This window comes from Hemitrygon akajei, chromosome 12 (assembly GCF_048418815.1).
Source record: "Hemitrygon akajei chromosome 12, sHemAka1.3, whole genome shotgun sequence".
NCBI lineage: Eukaryota > Metazoa > Chordata > Chondrichthyes > Myliobatiformes > Dasyatidae > Hemitrygon > Hemitrygon akajei.
Genome location: NC_133135.1, coordinates 108,013,409 through 108,029,812, shown reverse-complemented (window position 1 = coordinate 108,029,812; position 16,404 = coordinate 108,013,409). Strand labels below are relative to the sequence as shown.

The window sequence follows — 16,404 nt, the reverse complement described above, 5'->3', positions numbered from 1 at the left end:
TGCTTATACCACATCTTTGTCAAACTTCCACTGATTCTATATCCTCTGGGAATCTTCTGAAAACTTTTTATGAGGCATTAATTTCATTGATTCTTAAAAAAGGAAAAGATCTATCTGAATGTACATCCTACAGACCTATCTCCTTACTGAATGTGGATTTTAAAATTTTCTCTAAGATTTTATCTAATAGACCTGAGAATCTTTTGCCTACTGTTATCTCAAATTACCATTTTTATAGCATTTATTCGACCAATTAATGATATCATCAGAGGCGACCATTTGGAAAACATTTGTTGTGTATATTCAATTAGAGGAAGGAAATTATACTTATATAAGTGTTTAAGATTTTTAGAAATTTTAATACCAAGATAAAATAATTTTTAGCAATATTAAAGGGTATTTGATCATAATAATCAGAGTAATTATTAATGGGAAATAATTCACTTTTATGTAAGTTTAGTTTGTATCCAGAGAAAATACTAAATTCAGTAAATATGGATAGCAGAAAGGGAATAGATTTCCTGGGGTTTGAAATGTAAACTAATAAATCATCTGCATATAACGAAGCCTTATGTAGTTTTTCCCCTCTCTTAATACTGTTACGTACCCCGTAACTGGGTCACTTACCAGCAAAGATAGAGAGGTCCGTTGAAGTCTGATGGTACTATTTTTAACAGTATTTATTGATAAAAATACACAAAAATAATATCAATGCAAACATACAGATAATATACGTCGTCAATACTAAATCTAAAAGCGCAGGTATAATAATAATTAATAAGAAATAGCTCTATCGTTGTCTAGGGGATAATGTATTGTCTGATGGAAATATAAAAGTCACTTTAGTTCATTCAGGCTGCAGCCTTTGGTTGGAGTCAAGAGAGACAGATTTTTGAACTTGCCAGCGTTTCCTTTTTATGATGTCGATCCTTCCAGAGTTGTTGGTGTCCTTTTCCTTTTAGCTCAGCCGTTCTTCCGTGGTCAGTCCCGCCAATCCCAGGCAACGGGAAAGGACGCACGCGGGCCCCACCGGCTGTCGCTATTAAACGCTGTCACGGGATTTCTAGCGTTTCTCCTGGTGCGTCTAAAGGGGTTGTTCCCCAGACCCTCTTTTATCCTTACTCACGGGGTCTCAGATGTCAATCAGGTTGGGATGATGCAATCCCTCACCCAGCCCACTCTGGTCATTCCCTGAGGGCTTCAATGAATAGTACAGTACTCAATACACAATTCCGTCTCCAAGAGACAATGGCCGGTATCCATGACTTTGTCTCGCTGAGGGCAGGACTACATTCCAAACCCTTGAGGATTCTCTCTCATTTCCTGGGTCCCCAGACCTGAATTAATAGCGATCTTGCGATTCTCAAAAAGGAGGGGGCTACTTTGTACCCTTCGGCCCCTCAGAGTTGTGGCACATTCGTAACAATACCCTGAACAGAATTAGAATCCCTAAGAGCAATAGCAAGTGGTTCTAAAACCAAATTAAATAATAAAGGACTGAGAGGACAACCCTGACTGGTTCCTCTGTATAATCTAAAATAAGGAGATTTTTGATTATTAGTTATAACCTCAGTCACCGGGGCTTGATAAGTCAGCTTGATCCAAGAAATAAATCCTGGACTGAAATTAAACCTCTTCAAAACTTGAAACAAATAAGGCCATTCTACCCTATCAAAAGCTTTCTCTGCATCCAGAGACACAATACATTCAGATTCTTTAACTGGGGGGGGGGAATAAATAATATTGAACAATCTTTGAATATGAAAATGTGAATACCTATTTTTAATAAATCCAGTTTGATCATTTGAGATAACAGTAGGCAAAATATTCTCAAGTCTATTTGCTAAAATCTTAGAGAATTTTAAATTCCACTTTCAGTAAGGAGATAGGTCTATGGGATGCACATTCAGATAGATCTTTTCCTTTTTTAGGAATCAATGAATTTAATGCCTCATAAAAAGTTTTCAGAAGATTCTCAGAGGATATAGAATGTGAAAATTTGACAAAGATGTGGTATAAGCATTTCAGAGGGTCTTATAAAATTCCACTGTAAATCCATCTGGTCCCGGGGCTTTCCCTAGTTGCATAGAGGATATAGCTTTAGCTATTTCCTCTTGTTTAATAGGTGCATCTAGTGTATTAATATCTTGAGTTGAAATTTTAGGTATATTTAATTTTTGTAAAAATCTATTCATAATAAAAGTATTGTCAGAGAATTCAGATTTATAAAGATTGGAATAGAAATTCATAAATATCTTATTAATTTCATAAGGGTCTAATGTTTCAGTTCTATCTGTTCTGCGGATTTTCAAAATCTGTCTTCTAACCATGCTTCCCTTTAACTGACCAGCTAAGAGTTTACCTGACTTAACCCCATGTATATAAAATAAACTTTTAGATTTAAAAATTTGCTGTTCGATGGGAAATGTCAGAAGCAAATCATATTGTGTTTGAAGTTCAACCCTTTCCATATATAGATCTTCAGCAGGTTTAACTGAATACACTTTATCTATCTTTCTAATTTTATTAGTAAGCACTAACAGTTGCGCTTTAGTTTTCTTTCTTAAAGCTGCTGAATATGAAATTATCTGTCCCCTAAGAAAGGATTCCATTGTAGCGGTGTGCTGCACACAGCACTGGAATAACGACACGCAGACGGTGAGTTGCAGTCGCGTAAAAAATGTATTCAAACTTCGCGGCCTCGCTTTTAAGCCTTCCCGTTTCCACCCTCCCCGGGCGGGAATGCATATTCACAGTCCCTTCCCGGGCGCGGGCTTTTCCCCTTGCTAGTGAAGAAGGCCTGGCGCCCTTTTTGGGGCTGGCCTCTCTGCCGGCGGGTGCCATTTTGTGAGCCGGTTCGAGTGCGCTGGAAAGTGGGTCACCACATAACCCCCCCACCCCAGAACCAGCGATACACCCCCCCCCCCCCAATGTCCACAATCTGAGTCAGCCTCTGTTTGGGAGGTTTGCCTCTGCACCGCGGTGCCTGAACTCCGACCGGCTGCGCCAAGTCCACATGGGCCTGTTTGAGTCGGTCCACTGTGAAAACCTCTTCTTTCCCCTCGATGTCCAGCATGAATGTGGACCCGTTGTTCCTGATCACCTTAAACGGCCCTCATAGGGCCGCTGTAGCGGTGCCCAATGTCCGCCCCGTCGTACAAAAACAAACTTACAGTGCTGCAGGTCTTTGGGTACGCAGGTCAGGCTCTGTCCATGCTGTGAAGTGGGTATGGGGGTCAGGTTACCGAGCCTCTCACATAGTCTGACCAGGACTGCTGTGGGTTCTTCCTCTTGCCCCCTTGGGGCTGGTATGAACTCCCCGGGACGACCAGGGGTGTGCCGTACACCAACTCGGCTGACGAGGTGTGCAGATCCTCTTTGGGCACCGTGCGGATTCCGAGCAGAACCCAGGGAAGTTCGTCTGCCCAGTTAGGTCCTCTCAGGCGGGCCATGAGAGCGCCCAGGTGACGGTGGAAACGCTCCACTAGCCTGTTCGATTGTGGGTGGTAGGCAGTTGTGTGGTGCAGCTGTGTTCCCAAAAGGCTGGCCATAGCAGACCACAGGCTGGAGGTGAACTGGGCGCCTCTGTTGGAGGTAATGTGGGCCAGTACACCGAAGCGAGATACCCAGGTTGCAATCAGTGCTCGGGCGCAGGATTCGGAGGAGGTGTCGGTGAGCTGGACTGCCTCTGGCCATCTTGTGAACGATAGTTAGGAGGTGCCGGGCTCCTCATGACACTGGCAGGGGCCCCACAATATCCACATGAATGTGGTCGAAACGCCGGCGGGTGGGGTGGAACTGCTGTGGCCGGGCTTTGGTGTGCCACTACACCTTGGCTGTTTGGCACTGCATGCACGTTTTGGCCCATTCACTGACCTGCTTGTGGAGTCCGTGCCAAACGAACCTGTTGGAGACCATCCGGACGGTTGTCCTGATGGAGGGGTGCGCTAAGTTGTGAATGGAGTCGAAAACTCGCCGCCACCAGGGGCGAGGTTGGCTGGTAGCTATGTCACACAGTAGGGTCCTCTCACCTGGGCCTACAGGGAAGTCGTGGAGCTGCAAACCAGAGACTGCAGTTCTGTAACTAGGGATCTCATCGTCTGCCTGCTGCGCCTCCGCCAGCGCTGCATAGTCCACCCCCTGGGACAGGGCCTGGATGGTAGGTCTGGATAGTGCGCCTGCCACGACGTTGTCCTTTCCCGAGACATGCCGGATGTCCATCGTGTATTCGGAGATGTAGGACAGATGTCGCTGCTGGCAGGACGACCAGGGATCGGACGCCTTCGTGAACGCAAAGGTAAGTGGTTTGTGGTCCGTGAACGCAGTGAAGGGCCTACCTTCTAAGAAGTACCTGAAATGCCGGATTGCCAGGTATAGTGCCAACAGCTCCCGGTCGAAAGCACTGTATTTGAGTTTGGGTGGTCGTAGGTGTTTGCTGAAGAACACCAGGGTTGGCAGCAACCCTCGATGAGTTGTTCCAGCACTCCACCGACTGCTGTGTTGGATGCATCCACTGTGAGGGCGGTAGGGACGTCCATTCTGGGGTGCACTAGCATCGTGGCATTTGCCAAGGCTTCTTTGGTTTTAACGAAAGCGGCTGTGGCCTCTTCGTCCCAGGTAATGTCCTTGCCCTTACCCGACATCAGGGTGAACAGGGGGCGCATGATTTGGGCTGCTGAAGGGAGGAAGCGGTGGTAGAAATTCACCATACCCACAAATTCCTGCAGGCCTTTGAGTGTGTTGGGTCGGGGGAAGTGGCGGACCGCGTCTACCTTGGCGGGCAGAGGGGTTGCCACGGCGGCCAGTGTGAAGTCCCACGTAAACCGGCTGGAGCCGAACTGTAGCCGCACCATACTGGTGCCATAGGTCCATATTGTGCTGCATTTGCATCCCTCAGGGTAGGTCCCAGTTCTCTGTTGCGGGTGTCGTAATTCGTCGGAGGTAAGACGCTGATCTCGGCTCCGGTGTTGACCAAAAAGTGGCATCCTGACTGTTTGTCCCAGACATACAGGAGGATATCCTGATGGCCAGCCGCCGTAGCCATCAGCAGCAGCTGGCCCTGGCGTTTCCCGGGAAGTTGCAGGGTGGGCTACAGCGGCGGGCTTCTGTGCCCCACCGCTGGTGGTAGAAGCACCATTGTTCGTTGGCCTCCACACTCCTGCCTCTGGGTTTTGTGGGCTCTGCTGCTGGGCCTGGTCTGGTCTACTGTTGGGCGCATGGCTTGGTGATCTGGGTGACTGACGCCCCACTCTCCTTCTTGGCTTTCCACAGCACAACTACCTGGGCCGCCACCTTCTGGGGGTCGCTGAAATCCGCGTCAGACAGCAACAGGCGTATGTCCTCGGGCAGTTGCTCTAGGAACGCCTGCTCAAACATGAGGCAGGGCTTGTGTCCTTCAGCCAGGGCCAGCATCTCATTCATTAATGCCGATGGCGGCCTGTCTCCCAAACCATCCAGGTGCAGTAAGCGGGCAGCTCGCTCGCGCTGTGAGAGTCCAAAAGTCCTTATGAGCAGGGCTTTGAATGCTGTCCTCCGGGAGCGGCTGTATGAACTCCTCAAGCTGGGCGGCTGTCTTCTGGTCAAGGGAGCTCACCACGTGTAGTAATGTGTGGAATCCGAGGTTATCTGCTGAATGTGGAATTGGGCTTCTGCTTGTTGGAACTATAGGTGAGGTTGCAGCGTCCAGAAGCTTGGCAGTTTTAACGAAACTACATGAACAGATGCGACGTCGTTCATCTTCGGTCCAAATATCATTTGGGCTGTCGGGGTCACCAATTGTAGCGGTGTGCTACTCACAGCGCTGGAAAAACGACACGCAGACGGTGAGTTGCAGTTGCATAAAAGATTTATTCAAACTTCACGGCCTTGCTTTTAAGCCTTACTGTCTCCGCCCTCCCTGGGTGGGAATGCTGTAGGGGGCGCATATTCACAGTCCCTTCCCGCGTGCGGGCTTTTCCCCTTGCTGGTGAAGAAGGCCTGGCGCCCTTTTTGGGGCCGGCCTCTCTGCCAGCGCGCGCCATTTTGTGAGCCGGTTCGAGTGCGCTGGAAAGTGGGTCGCCACACCATCGTATCCCATATAACCAAATGTGACATTCTTTCAGTTGTATTAAGTTTAAAAAATATAGAACTTTGTTCCTGAATAAAACAAACAAAGGCTGGATTCAATCTCCACTGTGACATTTTCAAAAAACTATCAGAGAGCTTCAGGGTTAATTTCATAGACGCGTGATCTGACTGCGCAATGATGTCATATGCCCACTCAACAACAGAGTGTAGCAAGCGTGTACCTAGAAAAAAGTAATCAATTCTCAAGTATTTATGATGAACGTGTAGAAAAAAAAAGAAAAATCTTTGTCATTAGGGTGTTTATGTCTCCAGATATCAACCAGGCCATATTCTAATAGAAAAGAATTAATACAGGCCGCCGCTTTATTAGGAGGCGACAGATTGGTTGATGACCTGTCAATCACCGGATTCAGACAACAGTTAAAGTCACCGCCCATGATCAACTTACATTCATTTAGATTCGGTTGCTCAGAAAAAAGCTTCTTAAAAAAATTCAGGACTGTTGAATTAGGTGCGTATACGCACACCAAAGCTATAAAAAATAGATACCACTCTAACTTTACTAGTCGATAAAGAATGATATAAAGGGCCTTTCCAGAATTTGAAAAAGCGATCTTCATCCTATCTCCATACATGAGTTTCTTGCACAAAAATAATATCTGCATTAAGTGTTTTTAATTTCTTAAAAATCTTTTTATGCTTAATAGGATGATTCATGCTGTTCAAACTCCAAGAGATTATATTAATTTTATTAACATCTATATTTAAGATCTAATTTAAAGTTTTATAAAGAAAACTATTGTGCAAGAGCACATTAATCCAAAAGGAACAGATTTGACCAGAAGTGACAACAGATTTGAGAGAAAATATCCATCAATGGAACTGCCCAATCGAGGGAAAAAAAGCCTATTCTAATAACCCCCCTTCCCCAAAGCCTGAAAAAAAGCAACCAATAGAATGATTGCATGCTAAACTAATGACCTTTAACCCTGTCCTCCATTATGCAGCTATATTAAAAAAAATGAGATATTCATCCCAATGAATCTAGCCATAATAAAAGAATAAACAAATTTCAAATACTGTAATGTTATGTCTAACAATAATAAAAACATAACTGGTGATGGCCATCTTAAATTCATCTGAAGTATATTAATCACCTATTCAAAAAAGAATAAATCCAAGTAGATAATATTACAACTGAAGTCCTTTCTTTCAAAAAAAAACTTACAAGTCATACCAAAAATAGGTGAATATATATATATATCAAACCAAAAGCTATCTTAATATTGAGACAAGCGAAAGGATAGAAAAAAATCATTCAAACCATGTCCTATACGGACCTCTATAATAAAATACAGGTTTCCTTCAAAACAACTATGAATATATACTAATTATCAACAAATAAAGAGAAGAATTAAATCAGCTAAGTCCCATACGGACATCCAAAAAGCATGGAATAGACTTTCCTCAAGGCATATATAAACATCTCATAGATCAGAATTACCTATTCAGGTTACAGTCGGCTTAACTTTGAAATTCTTAATAAACTTCCATCCTTCGTCAGGGGAGTAAATCCTCTGTGGCTGAGAAACAGAAGGAAAGATTATCAGCCGCGCAGGGTAACGAAGCGATGGATGGAGATTTTTCTTATACATTTCACTCATCACTTCCCAGTATTTCCTTCTTTCAGCAAGAATCTCAGGAGGGAAGTCTTTGACTATACAAATTTCAATTGAGTTAAAGATTAGCTTCCGTTTCCTTCTGGCTTCTCGAAGTATGGCTTCTTTGGTTGTATAGTAATGCAAGCAAAGTACAATTGGCCGGGGGTATAATTCAGATGTGCGCCAAAACCCTGGAATTCTGTGGACTCTGTCGAGTAAAGGGCTCGCTTCAAGAGTCTCACTAAAAAGTGAGTACAGCATATCTGAGAAGAACTTTAACAGATCACCAGTTTCAGTATTTTCAGGCAAACCTAATATACGTAAGTTTCTCCAACGTGCTCTGCTGTCTAAATTAATCATTTTTTTCTTTGTTTTTGGTAGTTCCGAGGTAATTTCATTAATTTTCTTTTCCATAGATTGGATCTTCAATTCTTGTTCATTGATTGTTTGCCTGAATTGTTCGTGTTTGTTCTCAATTCGCTGAGTAGTCTGCTTGAGTGTCTGAAATTGAAAGTCCAGATTCTTCAGAGATTCTTGGATTTTAAAGATGGATTTTTCAAGCTTCCGATTAGTATCCATGAGCTTATCAGTTTCTAGTGTTAAGCGATCCAAATTCAGACTTCTTATCTTGTATTGAAGAGAAAATTCCTGCTAAAGTAACAGGTTCCTCCGATTTCTTGATTTGTTCAGTTTGTTCCGTTTTAGGAAAGGTCTTGCCGCTTCTCAATTTAATACCAGATCGACTTCCGGCCATCGTAGTTAAATCATAAATCCTTCAGCAAAAGTAATAAATCTTCAGACCTGACAGGAATCTGTCAGTGGGATGTAAAATATATAAAAAAGTGGAGCCGCTATAAAGCGCGATTCACTCCATGCGCTGCAAAATGGAATCTGTTTATCACCTGTGCCCTGAAACATGGCGTGAAATGCGTTATTTGTGTTAAAAACCTACACAACATAAGGATGTGCTGGGGAAAGCCTGCAGGTTTCACCAACTCTCCGGTCCCAGCATGGCATGCCCGCAATCTTCAGCAGAACAGCACAACATGCCAGCCGCTTTTCCACCCTCCCACCCACTCTCACAAACAGGTCTCCAACCTCGGGTCGGCCTCCGACCGGCAGTCCTTGGCCCCGGACTCTCAGACTTGCAGATATTAGGCCTCCACAACCTCTAGTCCCTTGTGTGGACTCGCTGATGTCAGACCTCTGAATACTGGAATAGCAACCCCGGACTGATTGCTGGATTTGACCTCCAACTTTGACCTCTGGGTATTGACCCCAGGATTTCCCATTTGCAGGACTTTGACCTCTAGGCCTCAAACTCTGAGCTTGCATAGACCGTCAACCCCCCAGGACACGCTGAACTGGTGGGTAACTCACCCTCATCCTCAGGATTGTCAACCTCAGTCATTCACTGTGGAAGTCGCTAGTCTTCACCCTTAGTGCCTGCAGAAAGACTTGTCCCAGAGTGAATCACTGGGCAGTGTGGTTGAGGCCCGGAGCATTCGCTACAGCAGGGCTCAGGTCCTCATGCAAGAAAACCCACGGAGAACGTACAAACTCCTTATAGACAGTGGCAGGGTGTTTAAGATCCAGACCAATAGGTGATATATTTCTAATAAACCATGATATACATTCATCTATTGCGGTAGCATAATTGTTAGCATAGTGCTTCACAGTGCCAGTAACCTAGGTTCAATTCCCGCTGCTGCCTGTAAGGAGTTTGTACGTTCTCCCTGTTACTGTGTGGTTTCCCTCTGAGTGCTCCGGTTTCCTCCCACATTCCAAACATGTAGAGTTTAGGGTTAGTGAGTTGTGGGCATGCTTAGTTGGCACCAGAAACATAGTGACACTTGTGAACACGTCCAAACAAGCTGGATGAACTCAGCAGGTCGGGCAGCATCCGTTGACTGCTCATTTCAACGAATGCTGCTCGACCTGCTGAGTTCATCCAGCTTGCTTGTACATGTTGATTTGACCACAACATCTGCAGTGTACTTTGTGACACTTGCGGGCTTCCCCAGCACATCCTAGGACTGTGTTGACCACTGACACTAACAACGTATATTTCACTGTATGGTTCGATGTATGTATGACAAATGAAGCTAATTTAATCAAAGTTCAAAGTAAATTTATTATCAAAGTACATATCTGTCACCGTATACAACCCTGAGATCCATTTTCTTGTGGGCATACTGAACAAATCTATACAATAGTAACTATCACAGAATTTGAATCAGAATCAGATTTAGTATCACCAGCATATGTTGTGAAATTTGCTAACTTTATGGCAGTAGTACGTAGCAATATGTAATAAATAAATATGGAGAACAAAGCTAAGTTACATCGTTATACATGTTTATTAAATAGTTAAGGCAAAATAACAAAAATAAAAGAGGTGGTGAGATAATGTTCATGGGTCCAAGGACAATTCAGAAATTGGATGGCAGAGGGGAAGAAGCTGTTGCTGAATCACTGAGTGTGTGCCTTCAGGTTACTGTACCTCCTCCCTGATGGTAACACTGTGAAGGGGGCATGTCCTGGGTGGTGGGGATCCTTAATGATGGAAGCCGCATTCCTCTGGCACCACTCCTTCAAGATGTCTTGGCTACTACAGAGACTGGTACCCATGATGGAGCTGACTAATCTTACTGGTTTCTGCAACTTATTTCGATCTTGCGCAGAGAGCCATTGAGATTGCATCTGTTGTAGACATATTCTGGAGATAGGCAGACTGCAGTGGTTCAAGGTCCTTTCTGAGACAGGTGTTGATTCTAGTTATGACCAACCTCTCAAATCATTTCATCATCGTGGATGTGAATGCTACTTCACGATAGTCATTGAGGCAGCTCATGCTATCCCTTCTTGGGCTGGTATAATTGTTGCCCTCTTGAAGCAGGTGGGAACTTCTGGCTGAAACAGTGAGGGATTAAAAATGTCATTGAATACTCCCACCAGTTGGTTGGCACTGAATTTCAGAGCCTTACCAGGTAGTCCATGGTGCCCTGCTGCTTTGCACCCTCTTGAAAGACAGCCTGACGTCGCCCTCTGAGACCGAGGTCGCAGGTTCATCGGATGCTGCAGGGACCCTCATTGCTGTCGTTTTATTCTCTCTTTTAAGGAAGGTATAAATGGTGTTGAGTTCATCTGGTGGTGAAGCATCGCTGCCATTCATGATGTTGGGTTTTGCTTTGTCAGAAGTAGTGGCCTGCAAACCCTGCCAGAGTTGACATGGATCTAATTTTGCCTCAAACTTCTCTTGGATTGTTTCTTGGCTCTTGATATAACCCTCCACAAGTTATACCTGGTTTTCTAATACAGAGCTGGATTGCCAGACCTGAATTGGGATTGTCACAAATCTAGCCCTTAGCAGAACCTGAATCTCCTTGTTCATCCACAGCTTTTGTTTTGGGAATGTACAGTAAGCTTTTGTAGGCACACACTCATCTACATGGGTTTTAATGAAATTGGTGACAACTGTGGCATACTCATCCAGGTTTGAAAGTAGCTCCCTGAACACAGTCCAGTCTACTGATTCAAAGCAGTCCTGTAAGCACTCCTGTGCCTCCCTGCCCCTTACCTTCTTGGTTCTCACTACTAGTGCTGCAGTCTTCAGACTTTGCCTATACTCAGGGAGTAGAAGTACAGCCAGGTGATCAGACTTAACAAAGTGTAGTCCCAGAATCAATGAAAGACCATCATATAAGGTGTTCAACCAGAGTGCAGAATAAATATTGAGACATGAGATGAAGAGTCATTGAAAGCAAATCCATATATTGTGGGGAACATTTTAATGAGGGAACAAGTGAAGTTGAGTGAAGTTATTCCCTTTGGTTCAAGAGCCTGATGATTGAAGGACAATAACTATTCCTGAATCTAGGGTGTCAGTCCTGAGGTTCTTGTACCTCCTTCCTGATGGCAGCAGTAAGAAGAGAGCATGTCCTAATCATTAATCATTAAAACTCAATGACAACTCAATGGGGACTAGACCTCAACCTGTGTTGTTGCCTGTTCATAGTTGCCCATGAGAGAGGCATCGGATTTGGTGTGCTCCATTGGAGGCATCCACACTGCTGTTGCTGCCCCCAGTGTTCGCTCGGCAGAAGATGAGCTGGTATCGTGTTCGATTGCAGACTGCTGCAATGTTGATGGACTCAGGGACTTGGACCATATTTTTTTGTGTGATTGTATTTCACTGATTTCCAACAACTGCAGATTTTCTCTTGTTTGTTCTTATTATATGTGCTTGCTATTTTACATGTGCTATATGTGGCTTTGCTGTGTGTGACTGTCAGTACTGTGTTTTGCACCTTGGCCACAGAGTAATGGGGTTTCATTTGGTGATATTCATTTATGGTTGAATGACATTTGAGCCTGAAAAATTGCTAACAGCACCATATGTTTAATAATAATGCAACAATAATTACATCAACTCCGCCTTGGATGATCGCAAAAGGAGGAGGGTGGATATGGCGCTAGTAACCCCATCTCATAAAAATCACAGAGCTACAGAAACTCCAAAGACCACATCCCTGAGAGAGGAAGAAGATGGGCTATACCTGGGGATAACTTGAAAGGCTGGCCCAGGACAGAGAACTCTGGGGAAATTCTGTTGTAGGCCTTTGTTCCAGTAGGAGTGATGGGCTCAAGACAAAGATAACAATGCCACGATATGTTTCGATGTAAATGTGACAAAGTGAATTTCTTGCCCTAACCTGCTTCCTTTACCTCTTCTTTTTCTTCCAAATGTGTTTCTTCCACTGTTGGAGCCTGTGATCTACACTACGGTGTGTGTTTTTGGGCCAATTGAGCGATCTGGCACTTCGCATTCTGAGGTTGTACAGTGATGTTTCGAGCACAGCTTGCGCCTCGAGGCCAAGAAGCCTGGAGATGGGACGCGAGCCCATAATTGACTCAATTTCTCACTGATCTCGCCATTTGAGGATTCAAGGAAGATTGAAATCATCGAGGCAAGAGCAGAAGATGGGCAGGTGTTCAGTGCCATCTAGCAGCCTCTCACTCGCAGCTGCCAGAGGAAGGTGTCTGTGTGTGATGGTCTCTCTCCCTCCCCCCCCTACATTTCACTTGCTGCTCCCAAAGGAAGGTCCCTTCTTTTGAAAAGACTTCCTCTCACCTTCTTAGTTGATGCTGCCGGAGGATTGTGCTGGAGTCTTGGGTCTTGGATAAGGTTTAATCAATGCAGTTTGTGGATTGGATTGAATGAATTGAAATGAACTGACTTTATTTCTTACATCCTTCACATACATTGAGGAGTAAAAATCTTTACGTTACGTCTCCATCTAAATGTGCAATCATAGTAATTTATAATAATTTATAATAAATAGAACAACCAATGTAATATGGAGTACACTCAAGTCAGCGTGAGTTCATCAGTCTGATGACCCGGTGGAAGAAGCTGTCCCGGAGCCTGTTGGTCCTGGCTTTTATGTTGCAGTACTGCTTCCCGGATGGTAGCAGCTGGAATAGACTGTGGTTGAGATGGCTGGGAGTCCAGTCATCCTACGGGCCCTTTTTATACACCTGTCCTTGTAAATGTCCTGACTCATGGGAAGTACACAACTACAGATGCTCTGGGCTGTCCGCACCACACTCTGCAGAGTCCTGTATTAACGGAAGTACAGTTCCCATACCAGACAGTGATGCAGTCAGTCAGGATGCTCTCAATTGTGCCCCTGTAGAAAGTTCTCAGGATTTGGGGGGCCCATACCAAACCTGCTCAACTGTCTTAGGTGAAAGAGGCGCTGTTGTGCCTTTTTCACCACACAGCTGGTGTGTACAGACCAGGTGAGGTCCTCAGTGATGTGGATGTCGAGGAACTTGAGGCTGTTTACCATCTCAACCCCAGATCCATTGATGTCAATAGGGGTTAGTCCGTCTCCATTCCTCCTGTAATCCACAACCAGCTCCTTTATTTATGTGATATTAAGGGAGAGGCTGTTTTCTTGACACATACTGCATCCAATCTTCGATAATAAATATCCTCTGAACTTTGAACTTTTTCAACTGAGCATTAGGTATCCAATACAGCACCATGTCAGTGAAAATGATGTGTTTGTTTCGCAGTTGTACAACGCCTTTCCGAGGATCATGGATTTCCTGCCTGGACCTCACCGAAAAGTCTCCCAAAATATCACAAACTTGAGAAGTTTTCTGGCCAAAACTATTCAAAGTCACAAAGAGACTGTCCAGAAAGACTCCCCCAGGGATTACATCGACTGCTTCCTCACGAAGATGGATGAGGTAATGGCAGCAAGTTTCCCACATTACCTGTGGGATTTCCCACTATCCTACCAAGTACACTGAAGATAATAACTTTCTTATTTTATCTTAGAGATATGGTGTAGAACAGGCCCTTCCGGCCCAAAGAGCTGCACCAACCAGCAGCCAGTCTATTTACTCAGTTTAGTTACTTACTGCCCATTACACCGATAGTGCTTAGGGCAGCAATGAAGGTCCTCCATCTCTCTCTGTCCTTGGCCATCTTCTCTATTGTGCCCCAGATGTGGTTAAGGGTCCTCATTTCTGCATCTACAGTACGGCAACAAATTGTTTTTCCTCCACCCTTCAGGGGTGCAATGAAGTGCTGTCTTGATGATGGCGTTGTCAAATCTTCTCATCACGTGTCCAACCCATGTCCAACATTTCCTCATGATGATGGTGACCATGTCCTCTTGGTGACACTCAAGGAGTAGAGTGTGGTTGGAGATCTTTCTTGGCCAGAAAATACAGAGGATCTTCCAGAAGGTCATGGTGTGGAATGACGAGGTCACTCTCTCTCAAACACCATCATTTTGACCCGCACAACACAGCTCTGGTACAACTTCACCTTGGTGTGGACACTGTACTTTGTTGATCCCCATATGTTGCTAAACCGTAGCCTAATCAGAGAATGATTTTCAATGACCAATTGACCTTTGGGCTGTTGGGGGAAACCAGAGCACCCGGAGGAAACCCACACAGTCACGGGGAGAACGTACAAACTCCTTGCAGGCAACATTGGAATTGAACTCCAAACTCTGGAACGTCCTAAGCTGTAATAGCATCACAGTAACCACTACGCTACCATGGCACCCGATTTTTCTTAATTGGCAAATTAGATCAGAGTTGAAAAACACAGGAACAGACCCTTCAGCCCACTACATCAATGTTGACCATCGTGCCTGTCTATACTAATCCCATTTACCTGCATTAATTCCATATCCCTCTTTGTTCTGCTCTGTTAATTTGGCAGAGAGGTCATATTTATTAATTTACATAGAACATAGACCATAGAATAGTACAGCACAGTATAGGCCCTTTGGCCCACAATGTTGTGCCAACCCTTAAACCCTACCTCCCATATTTATTTAATTATTGATTGTTTGAAATACAGCAACAGTAGGCACCACCCAACAATCCACCAGTTTAATCCTAGCCCAATTGGGACAATTTACGATGACCAATGATTCCCCTAATCTTTGGGATGAAGGAGGTAACCTTAGCACCCAGTGTTTCCAACACGTTCACAGTGGTAACGTACAAACTCCTTCCAGGCAGCGGCTGGAATTGAACCCGGGTCACCTGTACTCTGAAGCATTACACTACTGTGCCACCCAAAAAAAGGTTATCTTTTCGATGAAAACTATACAACTGCTTAAACTAAGAAATGAAAATGCCTTAAGATCTCAGTGCTTTTAGAAAAAGAATCTGGCATTTTGTCTCAACAGTCCTTTGCGTGGATGCTGCTGAGCCTCCTAAAAGCTTCCATGATTTTCTGTTTCTTTGGGAACTGGTATTGCAAACATTTGTCTGTTATAGAGCACGGTAGCATTAGGGTGGCACCTCGGCGTAGTGGTTAGCACCACGCTTCACAGTACAGGTTTACCCACAATCAATTCCCACCGCTACCTGTCAGGAATTTATCCCCATGACTGTGTGGGTGTCACACTGTGGGGGGCAATGGTGCCGGAGGAGGACCCAAATGCAGGACACAAACACGTTTTTGTAAGATTAACTAAAATAGAGTTTATTACTCTTTACAAGGAGAACCATGATGCAAGGATAGAACAGGGAAATCAAGGAGAGCAAAGAGGAAACGGGAATAGGCATAGTGGACGAGGGATCAGGCCCGGCACTAGGCTGGGACTCAGGGTCTGGGGGGCCAGGACTTGGAGATCGGGGATCAGAGCCAGGACTCGGAATCCAGACCTTGGACTTGGAGACTTCGAGGAGCGCCACGGCCCGGACTTGGAGACATCGAGGAGCGCCACGGCCTGGACTTGGAGATGAGGAGCGCCACGGCCCGGACTTGGAGACTTCGAGGAGCGCCACGGCCCGGACTTGGAGATGAGGAGCGCCACGGCCCGGACTTGGAGACTTCGAGGAGCGCCACGGCCCGGACTTGCAGATGAGGAGCGCCACGGCCCAGACTTGGAGACTTCGAGGAGCGCCACGGCCCGGACTTGGAGACATCGAGGAGCGCCACGGCCCGGACTTGGAGGCATCGAGGAGCACCACGGCCCGGACTTGGAGATGAGGAGCGCCATGGCCCGGACTTGGAGACTTCGAGGAGCGCCACGGCCCGGACTTGGAGATGAGGAGCGCCACGCCCCGGACTTGGAGACTTCGAGGAGCACCACACCCCGGACTTGGAGACATCGGGGAACGCCACGGCCCG

The 16,404-nt window shown here is 45.3% G+C and overlaps 1 protein-coding gene across 2 annotated transcripts in view; it reads left to right on the top strand.

Moving 5' to 3' along the window:
* Positions 1 to 16,404, top strand: part of LOC140737357 (cytochrome P450 2C19-like) — a 67,960-nt gene that overhangs the window by 26,028 nt on the left and 25,528 nt on the right. Inside the window, exons 5-6 of one of the 2 annotated variants that reach the window (XM_073063812.1) lie at positions 2,605 to 2,658; positions 13,812 to 13,988. In XM_073063812.1, coding sequence (XP_072919913.1) covers positions 2,605 to 2,658; positions 13,812 to 13,988 — 231 coding nt within the window. The remainder of the gene's footprint in view (positions 1 to 2,604; positions 2,659 to 13,811; positions 13,989 to 16,404) is intronic. The other variant, XM_073063813.1, reaches the window with a different exon arrangement.